This window comes from Panulirus ornatus, chromosome 56 (genome assembly GCF_036320965.1).
Source record: "Panulirus ornatus isolate Po-2019 chromosome 56, ASM3632096v1, whole genome shotgun sequence".
In the NCBI taxonomy this organism is placed as follows: domain Eukaryota; kingdom Metazoa; phylum Arthropoda; class Malacostraca; order Decapoda; family Palinuridae; genus Panulirus; species Panulirus ornatus.
In genome coordinates, this window is record NC_092279.1 from 29883714 (window position 1) to 29905584 (window position 21871).

Here is a 21871-nt window from a genome sequence, read left to right on the forward strand (position 1 = left end):
GGAATTTATTAAAAAAGGGGGTGACTGTATTGTTGACTGGTTGGTAAGGTTATTTAATGTATGTATGACTCATGGTGAGGTGCCTGAGGATTGGCGGAATGCGTGCATAGTGCCATTGTACAAAGGCAAAGGGGATAAGAGTGAGTGCTCAAATTACAGAGGTATAAGTTTGTTGAGTATTCCTGGTAAATTATATGGGAGGGTATTGATTGAGAGGGTGAAGGCATGTACAGAGCATCAGATTGGGGAAGAGCAGTGTGGTTTCAGAAGTGGTAGAGGATGTGTGGATCAGGTGTTTGCTTTGGGGAGTGTATGTGAGAAATACTTAGAAAAGCAAATGGATTTGTATGTAGCATTTATGGATCTGGAGAAGGCATATGATAGAGTTGATAGAGATGCTCTGTGGAACGTATTAAGAATATATGGTGTGGGAGGCAAGTTGTTAGAAGCAGTGAAAAGTTTTTATCGAGGATGTAAGGCATGTGTACGTGTAGGAAGAGAGGAAAGTGATTGGTTCTCAGTGAATGTAGGTTTGCGGCAGGGGTGTGTGATGTCTCCATGGTTGTTTAATTTGTTTATGGATGGGGTTGTTAGGGAGGTAAATGCAAGAGTCTTGGAAAGAGGGGCAAGTATGAAGTCTGTTGGGGATGAGAGAGCTTGGGAAGTGAGTCAGTTGTTGTTCGCTGATGATACAGCGCTGGTGGCGGATTCATGTGAGAAACTGCAGAAGCTGGTGACTGAGTTTGGTAAAGTGTGTGGAAGAAGAAAGTTAAGAGTAAATGTGAATAAGAGCAAGGTTATTAGGTACAGTAGGGTTGAGGGTCAAGTCAATTGGGAGGTGAGTTTGAATGGAGAAAAACTGGAGGAAGTGAAGTGTTTTAGATATCTGGGAGTGGATCTGTCAGCGGATGGAACCATGGAAGCGGAAGTGGATCATAGGGTGGGGGAGGGGGCGAAAATTTTGGGAGCCTTGAAAAATGTGTGGAAGTCGAGAACATTATCTCGGAAAGCAAAAATGGGTATGTTTGAAGGAATAGTGGTTCCAACAATGTTGTATGGTTGCGAGGCGTGGGCTATGGATAGAGTTGTGCGCAGGAGGATGGATGTGCTGGAAATGAGATGTTTGAGGACAATGTGTGGTGTGAGGTGGTTTGATCGAGTAAGTAACGTAAGGGTAAGAGAGATGTGTGGAAATAAAAAGAGCGTGGTTGAGAGAGCAGAAGAGGGTGTTTTGAAATGGTTTGGGCACATGGAGAGAATGAGTGAGGAAAGATTGACAAAGAGGATATATGTGTCGGAGGTGGAGGGAACGAGGAGAAGAGGGAGACCAAATTGGAGGTGGAAAGATGGAGTGAAAAGGATTTTGTGTGATCGGGGCCTAAACATGCAGGAGGGTGAAAGGAGAGCAAGGAATAGAGTGAATTGGAGCGATGTGGTATTCAGGGGTTGACGTGCTGTCGGTGGATTGAATCAAGGCATGTGAAGCGTCCGGGGTAAACCATGGAAAGCTGTGTAGGTATGTATATTTGCGTGTGTGGACGTGTGTATGTACATGTGTATGGGGGGGGTTGGGCCATTTCTTTCGTCTGTTTCCTTGCGCTACCTCGCAACCGCGGGAGACAGCGACGAGGTATAAAAAAAAAAAAAAAAACTTCTTTACATCTTTTTTGATAAGTTTCTTACTTAATTTCATGCTATGTTCTCTGATTGTCCTATTCCTGTATCTTCCATGGAACTGTCCATTGTTGAAATCATCAAACTGGTTTAAAAATCTAAAAGTTATGATCAGGTCACCCATTACTAATCTCATGCGGTGGACAAATTTAAGGCATCTAATCTACCCCTGTAACTCGCTCTCTTAATTCTGGTACCATCTTTGTAGACCTTCTACATAATTTCTTTATAATTTTTCAAGTGTATATTCACACCTCATCCAGTCCTTGATGGAGTTAGATGTGTGTCAGAGGCACTCTTGGGCTGCCAGAGGTCAAGTATCAACCTGAACTAAACCCTCCCACAGACAGATACTTGAATGATGTCTGACTGGACATACCACCTTCACGCTAGATTGTCTACTTCAAATGAATTCACTTTTCAAAGAGATAAATATTAGATTGAGAGACCTATGTTGGAGCTGTGGTCACCTTAGTTTAAACATTGTGACAGTGATATATACTATGATCAGTGAAGTAATGAACCAGCAACTCAAAAGGAATTTCCTTGAGGGTAAGAGGTGCAATTACCTGGTGTGAAAACCATAACACTGACAGATACCAGCATTGGCATGTTCCTCACTATGCCACCCATCAATAGGACTAACTTTCACTGATCAATGCCTAGCAATCACCTTGGACCAACTCATGCTCACACAGACAGATACAAGAATAGCCCTATACCTACTATACTAATACCCCACCACAATGTTATTGCTCAATATACGTCTCTGGAAAATTATCTATTAAGCAGTACAGCTCTCTAGATGATATTGCATTCCTGGAGAAATTTTTTACCTCTGATAAATATACAGCATTGTATATGAGGGTTAAAAGTATCATTCATTTATTCATTTATTTTGCTTAGTCGCTGTCTCCCGCGTTAGCGAGGTAGCACAAGGAAACAGACGAAAGAATGGGCCAACCCACCCACATACACATGTATATACATACACGTCCACACACGCAAATATACATACCTATACATCTCAACATATACATACATATACACACACAGACATATACATATATGCACATGTACATAATTCATATTGTTTGCCTATATTCATTCCCATCGCCACCTCGCCACACATGAAATAACATCCCCCTCCCCCCTCATGTGTGCGAGGTAGTGCTAGGAAAAGACAAACAAAGGCCCCATTTGTTCACACTCAGTCTCTAGCTGTCATGTAATAATGCACCGAAACCACAGCTCCCTTTCCACATCCAGGCCCCACAGAACTTTCCATGGTTTACCCCAGACACTTCACATGCCCTGGTTCAATCCATTGACAGCACGTCGACCCCGGTATACCACATCATTCCAATTCACTCTATTCGTTGCACGCCTTTCACCCTCCTGCATGTTTAGGCCCCAATCACTCAAAATCTTTTTCACTCCATCTTTCCACCTCCAATTTAGTCTCCCACTTCTCCTCGTTACCTCTACCTCTGACACATATATCCTCTTGGTCAATCTTTCCCCACTCATTCTCTCCATGTGACCAAACCATTTCAAAACACCCTCTTCTGCTCTCTCAACCACACTCTTGTTATTACCACACCTCTCTTACCCTATTATTACTTACTCACACCACATATTGTCCTCAAACATCTCATTTCCAGCACATCCACCCTCCTCTGCACAACACTATCCATAGCCCATGCCTCGCAACCATATAACATTGTTGGAACCACTATTCCTTCAAACATACCCATTTTTACTTTCCGAGATAATGTTCTCGACTTCCACACATTCTTCAATGCTCCCAAAACTTTCACCCACTTCCCCACCCTATGATTAACTTCCGCTTCCATGGTTCCATCCGCTGCCAAATCCACTCCCTGATATCTAAAACACTTCACTTCCCCCAGTTTTTCTCCATTCAAACTTACCTCCCAGTTGACTTGACCCTCAACCCTACTGTACCTAATAACCTTGCTCTTATTTACATTTACTCTTAACTTTCTTCTTTCAAACACTTTACCAAACTCAGTCACCAGCTTCTGGAGTTTCTCACGTGAATCAGCCACCAGCTCTGTATCATCAGCGAACAACAACTGACTCACTTCCCAAGCTCTCTCATCCACAACAGACTGCATACTTGCAACTCTTTCCAAAACTCTTGCATTCACCTCCCTAACAACCCCATCCATAAACAAATTAAACAACCATGGAGACATCACACACCCCTGCCGCAAACCTACATTTACTGAGAACCAATCACTTTCCTCTCTTCCTACACGTAAACATGCCTTACATCCTCAATAAAAACTTTTCACTGTTTCTAACAACTTGCCTCCCACACCATATATTCTTAATACCTTCCACAGAGCATCTCTATCAACTCTATCATATGCCCTCTCCAGATCCATAAATGCTACATTCAAATCCATTTGCTTTTCTAAGTATTTCTCATATACATTCTTCAAAGCAAACACCTGATCCACACATCCTCTACCACTTCTGAAACCACACTGCTCTTCCCCTATCTGATGCTCTGTACATGCCTTCACCCTCTCAATCAATACCCACCCATATGATTTTCTAGGAATACTCAACAAACTTATACCTCTGTTATTTGAGCACTCACTTTTATCCCCATTGCCTTTGTACAATGGCACTATGCAAGCATTCCGCCAATCCTCAGGCACCTCACCATGAGTCATACATACATCAAAAAACCTTACCAATCAGTCAACAATGCAGTCACCCCCTTTTTTAATAAATTCCACTGCAATACCATCCAAACCCACTGCCTTGCCGGCTTTCATCTTCCACAAAGCTTTTACTACCTCTTCTCTGTTCACCAAATCATTTTCCCTAACCCTCTCACTTTGCACACCACCTCGACCAATATACCCTATATCTGCCACTCTATCATCTAACACATTCAAAAAACCTTCAAAATACTCACTCCATCTCCTTCTCACATCACCACTACTTGCTATCACCTCCCCATTAGCCCCCTTCATTGATGTTCCCATTTGTTCCATTGTCTTACGCGCTCTATTTACCTCCTTCCAAAACATTTTTTTATTCTCCCTAAAATTTAATGATACTCTATCACCTCAACTCTCATTTGCCCTCTTTTTCACCTCTTGCACCTTTCTCCTGACCTCCTGCCTCTTTCTTTTATACATCTCCCACTCATTTGCATTATTTCCCGGCAAAAATTGTCCAAATGCCTCTCTCTTCTCTTTCACTAATAATCTTACTTCTTCATCCCACCACTCACTACCCTTGCTAATCTGCCCACCTCCCACGCTTCTCATGCCACAAGCATCTTTTGCGCAAGCCATCACTGCTTCCCTAAACACATCCCATTTCTCCCCCACTCCCCTTACCTCCTTTGTTCTCACCTTTTTCCATTCTGTACTCAGTCCCTCCTGGTACTTCCTCACACAAGTCTCCTTCCCAAGCTCACTTACTCTCACCACTCTTTTCACCTCAACATTCTCTCTTCTTTTCTGAAAACCTCTACAAATCTTCACCTTTGCCTCCACAAGATAATGATCAGACACCCCTCCAGTTGCACCTCTCAGCACATTAACATCCAAAAGTCTCTCTTTCATGCGCCTATCAATCAACACGTAATCCAATAATGCTCTCTGGCCATCTCTCCTACTTATATACATTTCTTTCTTTCATACCATTCTCCATTTCCCGCGTTAGCAAGGTAGTGATAAGAACAGAGGACTGGACCTTTGAGGGAATATCCTCACCTGGCCCCCTTCTCTGTTTCCTTCTTTTGGAAAATTAAAAAAAAAACTGAGAGGGGAGGATTTCCAGCCCCGCTCCCTTCCATTTTAGTCGCCTTCTACGACACACAGGGAATACGTGGGAAGTATTCTTTCTCCCCTATCCCCAGGGAATGGGGATAGGGGATAGGATACATAAACTTATGTATATCTCTCTTTTTAAACCAGGTATTCCCAATCACCAGTCCTTTTTCAGCACATAAATCTACAAGCTCTTCACCATTTCCATTTACAACACTGAACACCCCATGTATACCAATTATTCCCTCAACTGCCACATTACTTACCTTTGCATTTAAATCACCCATAACTATAACCCAATCTCCTGCATCAAAACTACTAACACACTCACTCAGCTGCTCCCAAAACACTTGCCTCTCATGATCTTTCTTCTCATGTCCAGGTGCATATGCACCAATAATCACCCATCTCTCTCCATCAACTTTCAGTTTTACCCATATCAATCTAGAGTTTACTTTCTTACACTCTATCACATACTCCCACCACTCCTGTTTCAGGAGTAGTGCTACTCCTTCCCTTGCTCTCATCCTCTCACTAACCCCTGACTTTACTCCCAAGACATTCCCAAACCACTCTTCCCCTTTACCCTTGTGCTTCGTTTCACTCAGAGCCAAAACATTCAGGTTCCTTTCCTCAAACATACTACCTATCTCTCCTTTTTTCTCATCTTGGTTACATCCACACACATTTAGACACCCCAATCTGAGCCTTTGAGGAGGATGAGCACTCCCTGCATGACTCCTTTTTCTGTTTCCCCTTTTAGAAAGTTAAAATACAAGGAGGGGAGAGTTTCTAGCCCCCCCCCCCCCCCCCCCCCCCCCCGTCCCCTTTAGTTGCTTTCTACGACACGTGAGGAATGTGTGGGAAGTATTCTTTCTCCCCTAACCCCAGGGATAAGGGAGATAATAAATGTGTCAGAAGTGGAGGGAACAAGGAGAAGGGGGAGACCAAACTGCTAATGCAAGGATAGAGAGAAAAAGATCTTGAGTGATCGGGGCCTGAACATGTAGGAGGTTGAAAGGCATTTGTGAGATAGAATTAACTGGAACAAAGTGGTATACAGTGTTAACAGACTGAACCAGGGCATGTGAAGCAGACAAGGTAAACCATTGAAAGGTTTGTGAGGCCTGGTTATGGATAGTGAAGTGTGGTTTCAGTGCATTACAAATGACACTTAGAGAATGTATGTGAGGGAATGTGGCCTTTCTTTACCTTTACTGGTACTACCTCATTAACTGAGGAAACAGCGAGCAAGTATAGAAAAAATATAAATTTTCCATCACTGACCTCCTTGAAGCATCAATCTAGAACTAAAGCTTGTTCATTTTTTTCACTTTCATATCATTTGTATTTTATCTACTTCTTCATGTATCATAATAGGTGATTCTTATTACCATGAAATTATTGACATATTATTTAACCCTCAGCATGTCATGACTATTTTCTCTTATGTCTAGCAGCCTTCCATATGTAAACATATATGTAACAGAATGTGTGAGAGAGAAAACAAAAAAAGGGTAAATATTGATAAATAGAATTGTGAAAATTTTTGAAATGCCAGGATGATGAACCTAGATGGTAACACAAGGACATGTAATCAAATGATACCTACCAAAAATCACCAGATATTTTACATAACCTTCCATTTCTTGTTATGAATATAATATTTGTATGAATCAAAAATTACAAAAAATCAGCTAATCTGTACTAAAATAATACAAATTATTCAGTACCTCAAAATGTAGCTATAGAAAAACAACTAGATGATGAAGCAATCATCGCAGCCACATATCACACATATCTATGACATCTCCAAAAACTGTCTTTATTGCCCTTTGCTGATAAAACAACCCAAACTTCTACATACTTGCAGATGGATATTAGAGAACTAAACACACTCTTACATGGTTTTTCTTTATTGTTATATGAATATCTTTAATAAGTAAAAAAACCAAATTGCATGTGATAGATTGGTCAAAAGGAATGTAGCAGTGGAAGTTCAGCAAAGGAGGAGGGAAGAATATAAGATGTGTAAACAAAAAGTAAAGAAAGAGAGGAAATGTAAAGTGAAAAATAAGAAAGAGGAGTTGGTGCATCATAAGAAGGAAGTGAAAGAAAGAAGGGAAGAGTGCTCTGAAGAGCTAAAGAATCTAGAAGGTAAGATGGCAGCTTTTACATACATGAATCTAGGAGAAGGTAAGACGGCAGCTTTTACATGCATGAGTATGGAGATCTGAAGGGAAGGGATACAAGTGCAGGGGCCTATAGCAAGAAGGGAGGTAAAGAGGGCAATAATGAGGTTGAATGCGATTCTGGCTGAAATGTTGAAGTATGGAGGAGAAAGTGTGATAGAGTGGATGCATTTGAAAAGTAAGTTGGCATGGAAGAAGAAAAATGTGGATAAAGATTGGGTGAAAGTTACTTTATTCTTTTAAGCAAAGGGAAAAGCATTAAGGATGTATGTAGTAATTATGAAGGAATAAGTCTGATAAACATACCAGGAAAACTGTAAGTAAGACTGTTGACTGATAAAGAGATGGAAATGACCGAATGCAAAATAAGTGAGGACCAAGGTGTTTTAGGTTAGGTAGGGAATGTGTTGGTCAAATCTTTGTGGAAAGAATGACTGTGGAAAAGTACCTAGCACAAGGTAAGACGCTGCATGTAGACTTTTATGAATATGGAGAAAGCATTTGACAACAAAGTCGAGTGGAATGCCTAACTGGATGTGTTAAGGATGCATGGGGTATGGGGACAACTGTTGGATGGTGTGAAAGCCTTCTATAGAGGAGCAAAAGCATGAGTAAGAGTGAATGGAGAGTTGAGCGACAGTTTCGGTATGCATGTGGGTCAGAGATGAGAGCAAAACTAGGGAAAGTGGGTGCAGAGATGAAGTGGTGGCTAGTGATATGCCTGTTTGCAGATGATACAGTGTAGTTTGGAGAGGAGGAGGAGTTAAAGAAGGTTGTAAGTGTGTTTTATGGTATAAGCATGGGCAATTGAAAGCAAATGCTGGTAAAAGTAAAGTAATGGTGTTTGAAAGGAAATAGAGTGAAAGTACAGATATTGCAAAGCACTATAGAGTAAAAGAAGAAAGTGTACTAAACTGTGTTACATATATGGGGGAAAAAGACTAGAAAAGGTGAGAGAATTCAAGTACAGTATATAGTAGCTATCTGGGGTAAGTTTGATGATATGGAAGGAGAGATAAGGGAGAGAGCAGTACAAGGAAGAAGAGTTATTAGGTCCCTTAACTAAATAATAAAGGGTAGAATGTAAGAATGGAAGACAAGAAAAAGTTAAGGGACAGCACAGTACTTTCAACCCTGATCCATGCAGCTGAAACATGGACAAGGAATCAGTCATAGAGGTCAAGAATCCAGGCTACGGAAATGAGCTTTATGAGAGTAACATATGGTATGATTGGACATAATGAAGAAAGAAATACAGGGGGTGTATGAGAGATTAGGCTGGGCAGGAAATGCAAAAGGAATAAATTGTGGAGTGGTAGAGAGGGTGAAATATAATACTTTGAAGTGGTTTGGGCATTGTGGAAAGAATGCAAGATGTGGAATTTACAAGAAAGGATGCATGGAATGGTGTACGCGAGAGGCATGAAAAGGAAAGGGATAAGAGGACTCTTATGCTATGGCCATCCTCTTGATGGGAGTTCCCAGGAGAAACAGGTGTCAGAGATGCAAGATGTGGAATGCAAGATGTGGAATTTACAAGAAAAGATGCATGGAATGGTGTACGCGAGAAGCATGAAAAGGAAAGGGATAAGAGGACTCTTATGCTATGGCCATCCCCTTGATGGGAGTTCCCAGGAGAAACAGGTGTCAGAGATATAGATAGATATATAGATAAAATCCCTTTGACTAAATGCGAAAATTCCAAATTCTTAAGGTAGGAAACGAGACCCACTCCAAATGTTAGAGGGTTAAAGAGGTCCCCATCAACTATGATCCCCCTCGGGATTCTGTCCTCTTCTACCCTTGTCCTCCTTTTTAACAAAGGTTTTCTTTCTTCTGTGGATAACCAGACACTTTCATTGCTAGTGGCTCTATGCAGCATTTCTCCACTTTTCATAATTTTCTGTATCTTTTTTTTTTTTTGCTTGATCTATGTCTTATATTATTTTTTTTTTTCATACTATTCGCTATTTCCCGCAATAGCGAGGTAGCGTTAAGAACAGAGGACTGGGCCTTTGAGGGAATATCCTCACCTGGACCTCTCCTCTGTTCCTTCTTTTGGAAAAAAAAAAAAAACGAGAGGGGAGGATTTCCAGCCCCCCGCTCGACTAAAAGGGAAGGGAGCGGGGGGCTGGAAATCCTCCCCTCTCGTTTTTTTTTTTTTCCAAAAGAAGGAACAGAGGAGAGGTCCAGGTGAGGATATTCCCTCAAAGGCCCAGTCCTCTGTTCTTAACGCTACCTCGCTATTGCGGGAAATAGCGAATAGTATGAAAAAAAAAAATAATATAAGACATAGATCAAGCAAAAAAAAAGATACAGAAAATTATGAAAAGTGGAGAAATGCTGCATAGAGCCACTAGCAATGAAAGTGTCTGGTTATCCACAGAAGAAAGAAAACCTTTGTTAAAAAGGAGGACAAGGGTAGAAGAGGACAGAATCCCGAGGGGGATCATAGTTGATGGGGAAAGAGGAAAAGGTGGATTCCTCAAAATTATAGAGACAGATTTTCCACAGAAGAAGCTATATATGAAAGAAGAGAATGCCGAAGGAAAGCCAAATAAAGGGGAGATTGGAGATTAGAACCTAATGTTACACCCTGTCAGAAGCTTTCAAAATACCAAAGGCTACAACAAAACTCCCTAAAATCTCTGATATAAGGGTAAAACATCAGTAAGGAGGAAATGGATATCACTAGCGCATCTTACCATGTAGAAGTTACCATGTAAGTTATACTGCAGATTAAGAGAAGACTATGATATTCAGGTTTTTAAGGCAGTGGGAGATGAGGAGAGACTTGAAGACTTCAGAGAAACTGGAAGTCAAAGCAAAAGTATGACAGCTGGAAATATTAAACAGTTACCCTTGTTTGGGATACACCATGCCAATGTATACTTCCATGATGAAAGAATAATATATAGTCTTTAGGTAGAAACAGAAAAGATAAACAAAGGTGCACATTTTGAGGCACATCTTATAAAACATGAAAAGTGATGCCATCTGATTCATATGCCATTCTTGTGCTCATAAGGAAGTGCTTTCTGGACTGTAAGAAGAGATTACAGGAAGAGGTGCATCAGCTGGGGAAGAAGTGTCAGAGCCATATAGGATAGAGCTAAAGGAGAAAAGAGAGTAAAAAAAAGTTGCTTTCATTAAGATTCACAGCTATAATGATGTCATGAGGGAAAAGTAAATTAAAAGCAGTATGACATTAGTCATCAGAGAAAGCTTTTTACTAAAGATCAAATAGCCTCTCAGTGGAAAAAGAGAACAAGATGTCACACTTCATTTGGATAAAAGAACACCTATCTCAAGAATAAGATATTTCACAAAACTATCCTACAAAAGCAGAAAGGCAATTAGGTATTGTTATTCTTATTAACATAAGACGTCTTCTCAATTTATAGCTCTTATATACAAAATGATCACCGCACAACACCATATAAATGATACACTGGAAAGAACAATTATAGGGGTGATTGATACTTCATCAATCATATAAAACTAGGATTAAATGTTTAGTGAACTGCTAGTTTGCATCACTGCCTGTTACCAGTGTCAACTAATCACAATAGTCTGGTACTGATAAAGTACAGCAGCATATTCAATGCAACTAATGGCTGAAAATTAGTAAATTTCTAATCATAAGATGATATAACCACTATGGAACATTCTTTTCCACAGGATGTTATTACAAACTACCTATGAACTCATCACTCATAATCTGTTACATTGATTCTGCATTAGGAAAAAAGTACAAAAGAAGCAACTCACCTGCTCCCTGAACCTTGCCATTATTACAATTGGTTGAGCTTGTCGATAAAATCTAACTTTCTTCATTATCTGTCCAAGGACCTTTTCATCATTCCGATTGTCCACACAGAAGGCACTGATCCTATTTCCTATGACCATCTCAGCTACATGTCCCCAATTGTTATCACGAAGTTTTATAAATGCCCCTGCAATTTAATTGTTTTTAAGTTAGTATATCAACTAGCAGCCACCCATATGAGTGCAATTATCCAAACAGTAAAATGTGCTGAGAGGGACAAAAAGACGTTTGACACTTTCTACAGGATGCTGGGGAAAAACTACAAAGGATAAAAAACTTAAATGCATATGGACAACCATTTGTCAAGAGTGCTTTTTAATCTAAGTAAAAGTAAATGGTGTTTCATAAAACTCACTCCTGGAAACAACGTTATCCATGACTGAAATATCTGATCTAGATGGACTTGAATCATACAAGATGCCTCCACATAAAATCATCAAGAAAAGAAAGTGTATTACGATTGTGACAAACTATATTGAGACTTAAACATGTTCTAGCCCACATGAGATAACTAACTAATAACACTCAATCCAACAACACACAAAGTGGAAAAGATGGAGCTCAAGAAAATGGGGCCAAGCTCAGACAATTACCTTACCCAGGTTATCAAAGAAATCCTTAAGCAATGCACTCAGACACCAGCTTCTGTAGTTTCTCCCTCAAGTCTGCCATCAAGGCCATCTCAACTGCAAACAGCAACTGACTTACCTCCCAGGCCTCCCCACCCACATATAACTGCAGACCCACCCCTATCTCCAAAACCTTGCATTTACCTCCTTTATCTCCCTATTCATAAACAGGTTAAACAGCTATGGTGGCATTACAAACCCTTGATGCAGACCCACCCTACCACATTGATAAAAACTCCTCACTGACTCTAGTAGACTTCCTCCCATACCATATATCTATAGCACCTTCCGAAAAGCACCTCCATCAACCCTATCATAAGTCTTCTTCAGATCCATAATCAACCCATATAAATCCTTTTTCTTGAAGTATTTCTCACACAGATTCTTCAAAGCAAATACCTGGTCCACACATCCTCTACCACTCCTGAAGCCATGTAAGTTCATCCTCAAACTGATGCTCTGTGAATGCCACCATCCTCTCAATCACCACACTCCCATACAGCTTACCATGTACGCTCAACTAACTTATACCTCTGTAATTCAAGCATTCACTTTTAATATAATGACACTATACAGGCAATAAGCCAGTCCTTTGGCACTTAATCTAGAAATGTATACATTGAAAATTTTACTAATTAATCTCTCATAACACCTAACAACACTTAACTCACACAGCTCATTGTTCATAACTAAATTTTCCAACAGTGAGCACTATGTGCTAGCCCTGCTTTTTGGCATAATGGTAAGAGCAACAGACAGATGGAGTTGGTAGGAACATTTAGAGAGGAGTATTAGATAAAATCATTAGGTTGAACTAGGCAGTAGGAACATTACGCAGGAGCATTAGGTAGAATTAGCAGGTTGGAATGTTAGATATACACACCAAGTAGAAGTAGTCAGAAGGAACATTTGGTAGGAGCCTCTGCAAACACTGAGTTAGAGTTGCCCTCTACCAATGGCCTTTTAAGGCTGAAGTACTAAAGGCTTAGAAACAGCACTGGAGTTCATTAGTTATGGAGACTCTACTGCTGTGGCCACCTACTTGAGGGAGTTGAAGTAAGGTACAGAAATCAGAGATATAGACAGATAAATAGACAGAACTATATAATCAACAACACTGTCACCCCTTTTCTTGAGGATTCAAGTGCAATCCAACCTAATCAAAATGATCTGCCATACTTCATCTTACAAAAAGCTAGCACCACCTCTTCTCTTTCCGCATCATCATATGACTCTTGTTCTGTTTATCTCTATATCTAAAACATCCACACCTGCAAACCTATCAACTGCCACATTCATCAGTCTTTCAAAATGCTCACACCATCGTCACTTCACCTCTTTTTAGCTTGTTACCACTTCCTCATCTGCTACTCTCAATGATGCTCCCATTCTTCTCTTAGTGCATACATTATATTCAAATTGAAGTGTGTGGTAACAGATTAATCAAAACATTCCAGGAGGTATAAAGAGTTGGTAGAAAGGATTCAACACGTGGCACCAAAAGCTATATCTGAAATGAAGGAACAAAGCTACTGGGAGAGGTTAGCAATTACGGAACTGAGCAAAATGGATGAAAGGGGGCTATTTCACGTGTGGCAGGGTGGCGATGGTTGGTAAGGTTATTCAATGTATGTATGACTCATGGTGAGGTGCCTGAGGACTGGTGGAATGCTTGCATAGTGCCATTATACAAAGACAAAGGGGATAAGAATGAGTGCTCAAATTACAGAGGTATAAGTTTGTTGAGTATTCCTGGGGATAGGGGAGAAAGAATACTTCCCACGTATTCCCTGCGTGTCGTAGAAGGCGACTAAAAGGGGAGGGAGCGGGGGGCTGGAAATCCTCCCCTCTCATTTTTTTTTAATTTTCCAAAAGAAGGAACAGAGAATTGGGCCAGGTGAGGGTATTCCCTCAAAGGCCCAGGCCTCTGTTCTTAACGCTACCTCGCTAATGCGGGAAATGGCGAATAGTTTGAAAGAAAGAAAAGAAAAGATATATATATATATGTATATATATATATATATATATATATATATATATATATATATATATATATATATATATATATATCCCTGGGGATTGTATCCCCGGGGATAGGGGAGAAAGAATACTTCCCATGTATTCCCTGCGTGTCGTAGAAAGCAACTAAAAGGGAAGGGAGCGAGGGGCTGGAAATCCTCCCCTCTCACTTTTTTTTAATTTTCCAAAAGAAGGAACAGAGAAGGGGGCCAGGTGAGGGTATTCCCTCAAGGGCCCAGTCCTCTGTTCTTAACGCTACCTCGCTAATGCGGGAAATAGCGAATAGTATGAAAGAAAGAAAAAATTATTATTATTATCATTATTATTGTTATTATTATTATTATTATCATACTTAATCGCCGTCCCCAGGTTAGTGAGGTAGCACAAGGAAACAGACGAAAGAATGGCCTAACCCACCCACGTGCACATGTATATACAGAAACGCCCACACACACACACATATACATACCTATAAATTTCAACATATATATACATATTCATACACAGACATATACATATATACAAAATATGTGATTGGGAACACCTGATTTAAAAAGAGAGATATACATAAGTACACATATGTAAGTAGGAGACATGGCCAGAGGGCATTACTGGATTACGTGCTAATTGATAGGCATGTGAGAGAGGGACTTTTGGATGTTAATGTGCTGAATGGGGCAACTGGAGGGATGTCTGATCATTATCCTGTGGAGGCGGAGGCGAAGATTTGTAGAAGTTTTCAGAAAAGAGAGAATGTTGGGGTGAAGAGAGTGGCGAGAGTAAGTCAGCATGGAAAGGAGACGTGTGGGGAAGTACCAGGAGAGATTGAGTGCAGAATGGAAAAAGGTGAGAGCAAACGACGTAAGGGGAGTGGGTGAGGAATGGGATGTATTTCGGGAAGTAGTGATGGCTTGCGCAAAAGATTCTAGTGGCATAAGAAAGGTGGGAGATGGGCAGATTAGAAAGTGTCGTGATTGGCGGGATGAAGAAGTATGATTGTTAGCGAAAGAGAAGAGAGAGGCGTTTGGACGATTTTTGCAGGGAAGAAGCGCAAATGACCAGGAGATGTATAAAAGAAAGCGGCAGGAGGTCAAGAGAAAGATGCACAAGGTGAAAAAGAGGGTAAATGAGAGTTGGGGTGAGAGAGTATCATCAAATATTTGGGAGAATAAAAAGATGTTAGAGAAAGAGAGGGATTTGTATGTTGCATTTATTGATCTGGAGAGAGCATGAAACAGAAATGCCTTGTGGAACTATGTATCAGCTCAGATTGCATCATTTGGAGGCCCACTGGAGGTTGCTTGGAAGGAAGATATACGACTTCAGTGTCATTCTGTTGGGGAACCACCACCAGACATCACATGGAAACATAATGGAAAAAAGATCATATCTTCAGATAGAGTACAGAACATAATCGCATGACACAGAGGAAAGCGAATAGGTCAGCAGTGACAAGATAGATTCGACCATTAGCTGAAGAATGGCTGCTCTTAACCATGGTCACAGCTTAAGCGTCGCGTCATGAGAAGAACCATCATAATGGAGTTGCACGGACTGTGATCCTTGCTGTGGTTACAAGAATGTTCTTCCGCCCACCAGTGATGCTACTACGTTTGTGAATCAAGAACCATTGCAACACAAACCTCGCCAGGTGGTAGAGTGTCCCGCAGTGTATCGAGATAAGACTTCCCCAGAACTTTTCTAAAGGGGAAGTAAATGTTTATAGTTGTGTTACTGGAGTGATAGTTTTCATACATGGTGCTTTGACAAGAAAATAGTGAAACTGGAAAAAATGTAGCTTAGACATTGAACCTTATTGATACAGTGGTTAAATTGATGAGAACTACTATTGACGTTTGTGTAAATAAATTATACATTTCCCTTTTCCATAGCCAGAGGTTGAACCATTATGTGACATTCATTTTTGCATTTCATTTCAAGCTAGAAGTTTCAGTTTTCTAAATTATTTCTTACATTTTTCATATGTATATATATGTATATGTGTTTATGTGTGTATATGTGCGTATGTATGTGTATGTATATATATATGTATATATATATATATATATATATATATATATATATATATATATATATATATATATATATATATATATATATTATCCCTGGGGATAGGGGTGAAAGAATACTTCCCACGCATTCCTCGCGTGTCGTAGAAGGCGACTAAAGGGGACGGGAGCGGGGGGCCAGAAATCCTCCCCTCCTTGTATTTTCTTAACTTTCTAAAATGGGAAACAGAAGAAGGAGTCATGTGGGGAGTGCTCATCCTCCTCGAAGGCTCAGACTGGGGTGTCTAAATGTGTGTGGATGTAACCAAGATGTGAAAAAAGGAGAGATAGGTAGTATGTTTGAGGAAAGGAATCTGGATGTTTTGGCTCTGAGTGAAATGAAGCACAAGGGTAAAGGGGAAGAGTAGTTTGGGAATGTCTTGGGAGTAAAGTCAGGGGTTAGTGAGAGGACAAGAGCAAGGGAAGGAGTAGCAGTACTCCTGAAACAGGAGTTGTGGGAGTATGTGATAGAATGTAAGAAAGTAAATTCTCGATTAATATAGGTAAAACTGAAAGTTGATGGAGAGAGATGGGTGATTATTGGTGCATATGCACCTGGGCATGAGAAGAAAGATCATGAGGCAAGTGTTTTGGGAGCAGCTGAATGAGTGTGTTAGTGGTTTTGATGCACGAGACCGGGTTATAGTGATGGGTGATTTGAATGCAAAGGTGAGTAATGTGGCAGTTGAGGGAATAATTGGTATACATGGGGTGTTCAGTGTTGTAAAAGGAAATGGTGAAGAGCTTGTAGATTTATGTGCTGAAAAAGGACTGGTGATTGGGAATACCTGGTTTAAAAAGCGAGATATACATAAGTGTACGTATGTAAGTAGGAGAGATGGCCAGAGAGCATTATTGGATTATGTGTTAATTGACAGGCGCGCGAAAGAGAGACTTTTGGATGTTAATGTGCTGAACGGGGCAACTGGAGGGATGTCTGATCATTATCTTGTGGAGGCTAAGGTGAAGATTTGTATGGGTTTTCAGAAAAGAAGAGTGAATGTTGGGGTGAAGAGGGTGGTGAGAGTAAGTGAGCTTGGGAAGGAGACTTGTGTCAGGAAGTACCAGGAGAGACTGAGTGCAGAATGGAAAAAGGTGAGAACAATGGAAGTAAGGGGAGTGGGGGAGGAATGGGATGTATTTAGGGAATCAGTGATGGATTGCGCAAAAGATGCCTGTGGCATGAGAAGAGTGGGAGGTGGGTTGATTAGAAAGGGTAGTGAGTGGTGGGATGAAGAAGTAAAATTATTAGTGAAAGAGAAGTGAGAGGCATTTGGACGATTTTTGCAGGGAAAAAATGCAATTGAGTTGGAGATGTATAAAAGAAAGAGACAGGAGGTCAAGAGAAAGGTGCAAGAGGTGAAAAAGAGGGCAAATGAGAGTTGGGGTGAGAGAGTATCATTAAATTTTAGGGAGAATAAAAAGATGTTCTGGAAGGAGGTAAATAAAGTGAGTAAGACAAGGGAGCAAATGGGAACTTCAGTGAAGGGCGCAAATGGGGAGGTGATAACAAGTAGTGGTGATGTGAGAAGGAGATGGAGTGAGTATTTTGAAGGTTTGTTGAATGTGTTTGGTGATAGAGTGGCAGATATAGGGTGTTTTGGTCGAGGTGGTGTGCAAAGTGAGAGGGTTAGGGAAAATGATTTGGTAAACAGAGAAGAGGTAGTAAAAGCTCTGCGGAAGATGAAAGCCAGCAAGGCAGCAGGTTTGGATGGTATTGCAGTGGAATTTATTAAAAAAGGGGGTGACTGTATTATTGACTGGTTGGTAAGGTTATTTAATGTATGTATGACTCATGGTGAGGTGCCTGAGGATTGGCGGAATGCGTGCATAGTGCCACTGTACAAAGGCAAAGGGGATAAGAGTGAGTGCTCAAATTACAGAGGTATAAGTTTGTTGAGTATTCCTGGTAAATTATATGGGAGGGTATTGATTGAGAGGGTGAAGGCACGTACAGAGCATCAGATTGGGGAAGAGCAGTGTGGTTTCAGAAGTGGTAGAGGATGTGTGGATGAGGTGTTTGCCTTGTAGAATGTATGTGAGAAATACTTAGAAAAGCAAATGGATTTGTATGTAGCATTTATGGATCTGGAGAAAGCATATGATAGAGTTGATAGAGATGCTCTGTGGAAGGTTTTAAGAATATATGGTGTGGGAGGCAAGTTGTTAGAAGCAGTGAAAAGTTTTTATCGAGGATGTAAGGCATGTGTACGTGTAGGAAGAGAGGAAAGTGATTGGTTCTCAGTGAATGTAGGTTTGCGGCAGGGGTGTGTGATGTCTCCATGGTTGTTTAATTTGTTTATGGATGTGGTTGTTAGGGAGGTGAATGCAAGAGTTTTGGAAAGAGGGGCAAGTATGAAGTCTGTTGGGGATGAGAGAGCTTGGGAAGTGAGTCACTTGTTCGCTGATGATACAGCGCTGGTGGCTGATTCATATGAGAAACTGCAGAAGCTGGTGACTGAGTTTGGTAAAGTGTGTGAAAGAAGAAAGTTAAGAGTAAATGTGAATAAGAGCAAGGTTATTAGGTACAGTAGGTTTGAGGGTCAAGTCAATTGGGAAGTAAGTTTGAATGGAGAAAAACTGGAGGAAGTAAAGTGTTTTAGATATCTGGGAGTGGATCTGGCAGCGGATGGAACCATGGAAGTGGAAGTGGATCATAGGGTGGGGGGGGGGGGGGGGAGAAAATTCTGGGAGCCTTGAAGAATGTGTGGAAGTCGAGAACATTATCTCGGAAAGCAAAAATGGGTACATTTGAAGGAACAGTGGTTCCAACAATGTTGTATGGTTGCGAGGCGTGGGCTATGGATAGAGTTGTGCGCAGGAGGATGGATGTGCTGGAAATGAGATGTTTGAGGACAATGTGTGGCGTGAGGTGGTTTGAGCGAGTAAGTAACGTAAGGGTAAGAGAGATGTGTGGAAATAAAAAGAGCGTGGTTGAGGGAGCAGAAGAGGGTGTTCTGAAATGGTTTGGGCACATGGAGAGAATGAGTGAGGAAAGATTGACCAAGAGGATATATGTGTCGGAGGTGGAGGGAACGAGGAGAAGTGGGAGACCAAATTGGAGGTGGAAAGATGGAGTGAAAAAGATTTTGTGTGATTGGGGCCTGAACATGCAGGAGGGTGAAAGGAGGGCAAGGAATAGAGTGAATTGGATCGATGTGGTATACCGGGGTTGACGTGCTGTCAGTGGATTGAATCAGGGCATGTGAAGCGTCTGGGGTAAACCATGGAAAGCTGTGTAGGTATGTATATTTGCGTGTGTAGACGTGTATGTATATACGTGTATGGGGGTGGGTTGGGCCATTCCTTTCGTCTGTTTCCTTGCGCTACCTCGCAAACGTGGGAGACAGCGACAAAAAAAAAAAAATATATATATATCATACTTAACCGCTGTTTCCCGCGTTAGCAAGGTAGCACAAGGAAACAGACGAAAAATGGCCCAACCACCCACATACACATATGTATGAATAAATGCCCATACATGCACATATACATACATATACATTTCAACATATGCATGCATATACATACACAGACATATACATGTATACACGTGTACATATTCATACTTGCTGCCTTCACCCATTCTCGTCACCACTCCGCCAGACATGAAATAGCATCCCCTCCTTCCCCCTTCCAGCGAGGTAGCGCTAGGTAAAGACAAAAAGGCCACATTCGCTTACAGTCTCCAGCTGTCGAACCACGGCTCCCTTTCCACATTCAGGCCCCACAGACCTTTCCATGGTTTATTCCAAACGCTTCACATGCCCTGGTTCAATCCATTGACAATATTCCTATTAGTCCACGGGGATATGAAACACGATAAGTTCCCAAATGCACCCCCGTGCAATAATCACATCGTCAGGGGAGATACAAGGATAATATAGAAGAAGTAGAACAATCAGTTGATATACAAGGAAGAGACGTAGCTAAGACTCCATTTGGTAAACAAGTGTTACCGGATGGTGGTGTTCGAGTCTGGCATCATGCCTGGCATGAAATTCTTTATCATGTGGACAGGAGAGGGAAAGGTTTAAAAAAAATTTCCCTAAGACAAAGCTATCCAGTCTGTATAGACCTTCAGTAATATCAATGTTATGATTCTTTGTTTCAGTTCTATCTCATTCTTGCATCTCCCCTGACGATGTGTTCACCACACGAAAGTGCACTTGGGAACCCATCGTGCTTCACTTTTTTTATTTGGTTATATGCAAGTACTAGAACACGCGCACCACTGTCACCTCTTGCAATGTATATCCCTGGGGATAGGGGAGAAAGATTACTTCCCACGTATTCCCTGCGTGTCGTAGAAGGCGACTAAAAGGGGAGAGAGCGGGGGGCTGGAAATCCTCCCTTCCATAAATATATATCTTTTTTTCTTTACATACTTGATCACTGTTTCCCAAGTTTGCACCAAGAACAGACAATGAAAAGCCATATCCACTCACATCCATTCTCTAGCTGTCATGTGTAATGCTTAGAAACCACAGCTCTCCACATCAAGGCCCCACAGACTTTACATGCCCTGACTCAGTCCACTGACAGCACATCAACCCCAGTACATGTTCAGGCCCCAATCACTCAAACTCTTTTCCACTCCAGCCTTCCATCTCTAAATTGGCCTCAGATTTCCTTGTTCCATCCACTTCTAATACATATATCCTATTTGTCATCCTTTCCTCACTCATTCTATTTCTATCTGTAAACCATTTCAGCACGCTATCTTCAGTTCTCACAACCACTCTTTTTATAACCATGCAACTCTCTTACTGTTTCCCCATCTAGAAAGTTAAAATACAAGGAGGGGAGGGTTTCTAGCCCCCCGCTCCCATCCCCTTTAGATGCCTTCTACGACACGTGAGGAATGCGTGAGAAGTATTCTTTCTCCCCATCCCTAGGGATAACCACCTAACACCATATATTGTCCTTAAACTTATATTTTCAAAATGTTTACCATTCTCCACACAGCCTTATCTACAGCCCAGGCCTTGCATCCATATAATATATGTAAAAGGAATTCTTTATATCCATATTATCATCGTCATTATTTACTTATTTACATTTTTCATAGTTGTCTGCCACTTTCCACAGTAGTGAAAAAAATTATTATCATTATTTTCATAGCTGTCTGCCACTCTGCCACTCCCACACTAGCGAAAAAAAGTCTCATTTGCTCACATCCATTTTCTAGCTGTCATGAGTAATGCTTTAAAACCACAGCTCCCTAACAAAAACCAGGCCCCTCAGACCTTTCTGTGGTTTTTGCCCAGCTGTTTCATTAGCCCTTCTTCAGCCCATTAACTGCCTCTTGTCCCCTGTATACCATACTATCCTAATTCAATCGATCCATGCACACCTTTCACCCTCCTATATGTTCAGGTCCTAAGCACTTAAAATCTTACTGACTCAATCCTTGTATCTCCAATATGGTCTCCCCCTTCTTTTCCCCTATACTTCTGACATATATGTCCTCTATGTCAACTTTTCATTCATTTGCTTCATATGTCCTACCCACTTCAGCACATCCTCCTCTCTCAACCATACTCTTCTCATTACCATAGCTCTCTCTCTTACCCTATCATTACTTAGTCAACCCCACTTACACTACACTTCTCCTCAAATATTTCATTTCCAAAAT

The 21871-nt window shown here is 41.0% G+C and overlaps 1 protein-coding gene across 1 annotated transcript in view; it reads right to left on the reverse strand.

The window, feature by feature from the left end:
* Positions 1–21871, reverse strand: part of LOC139766042 (structural maintenance of chromosomes protein 6-like) — a 353590-nt gene that overhangs the window by 256760 nt on the left and 74959 nt on the right. Inside the window, exon 6 of the mRNA XM_071694167.1 lies at positions 11459–11643. Within this exon, the coding sequence (XP_071550268.1) occupies positions 11459–11643 (185 nt within the window). The remainder of the gene's footprint in view (positions 1–11458; positions 11644–21871) is intronic.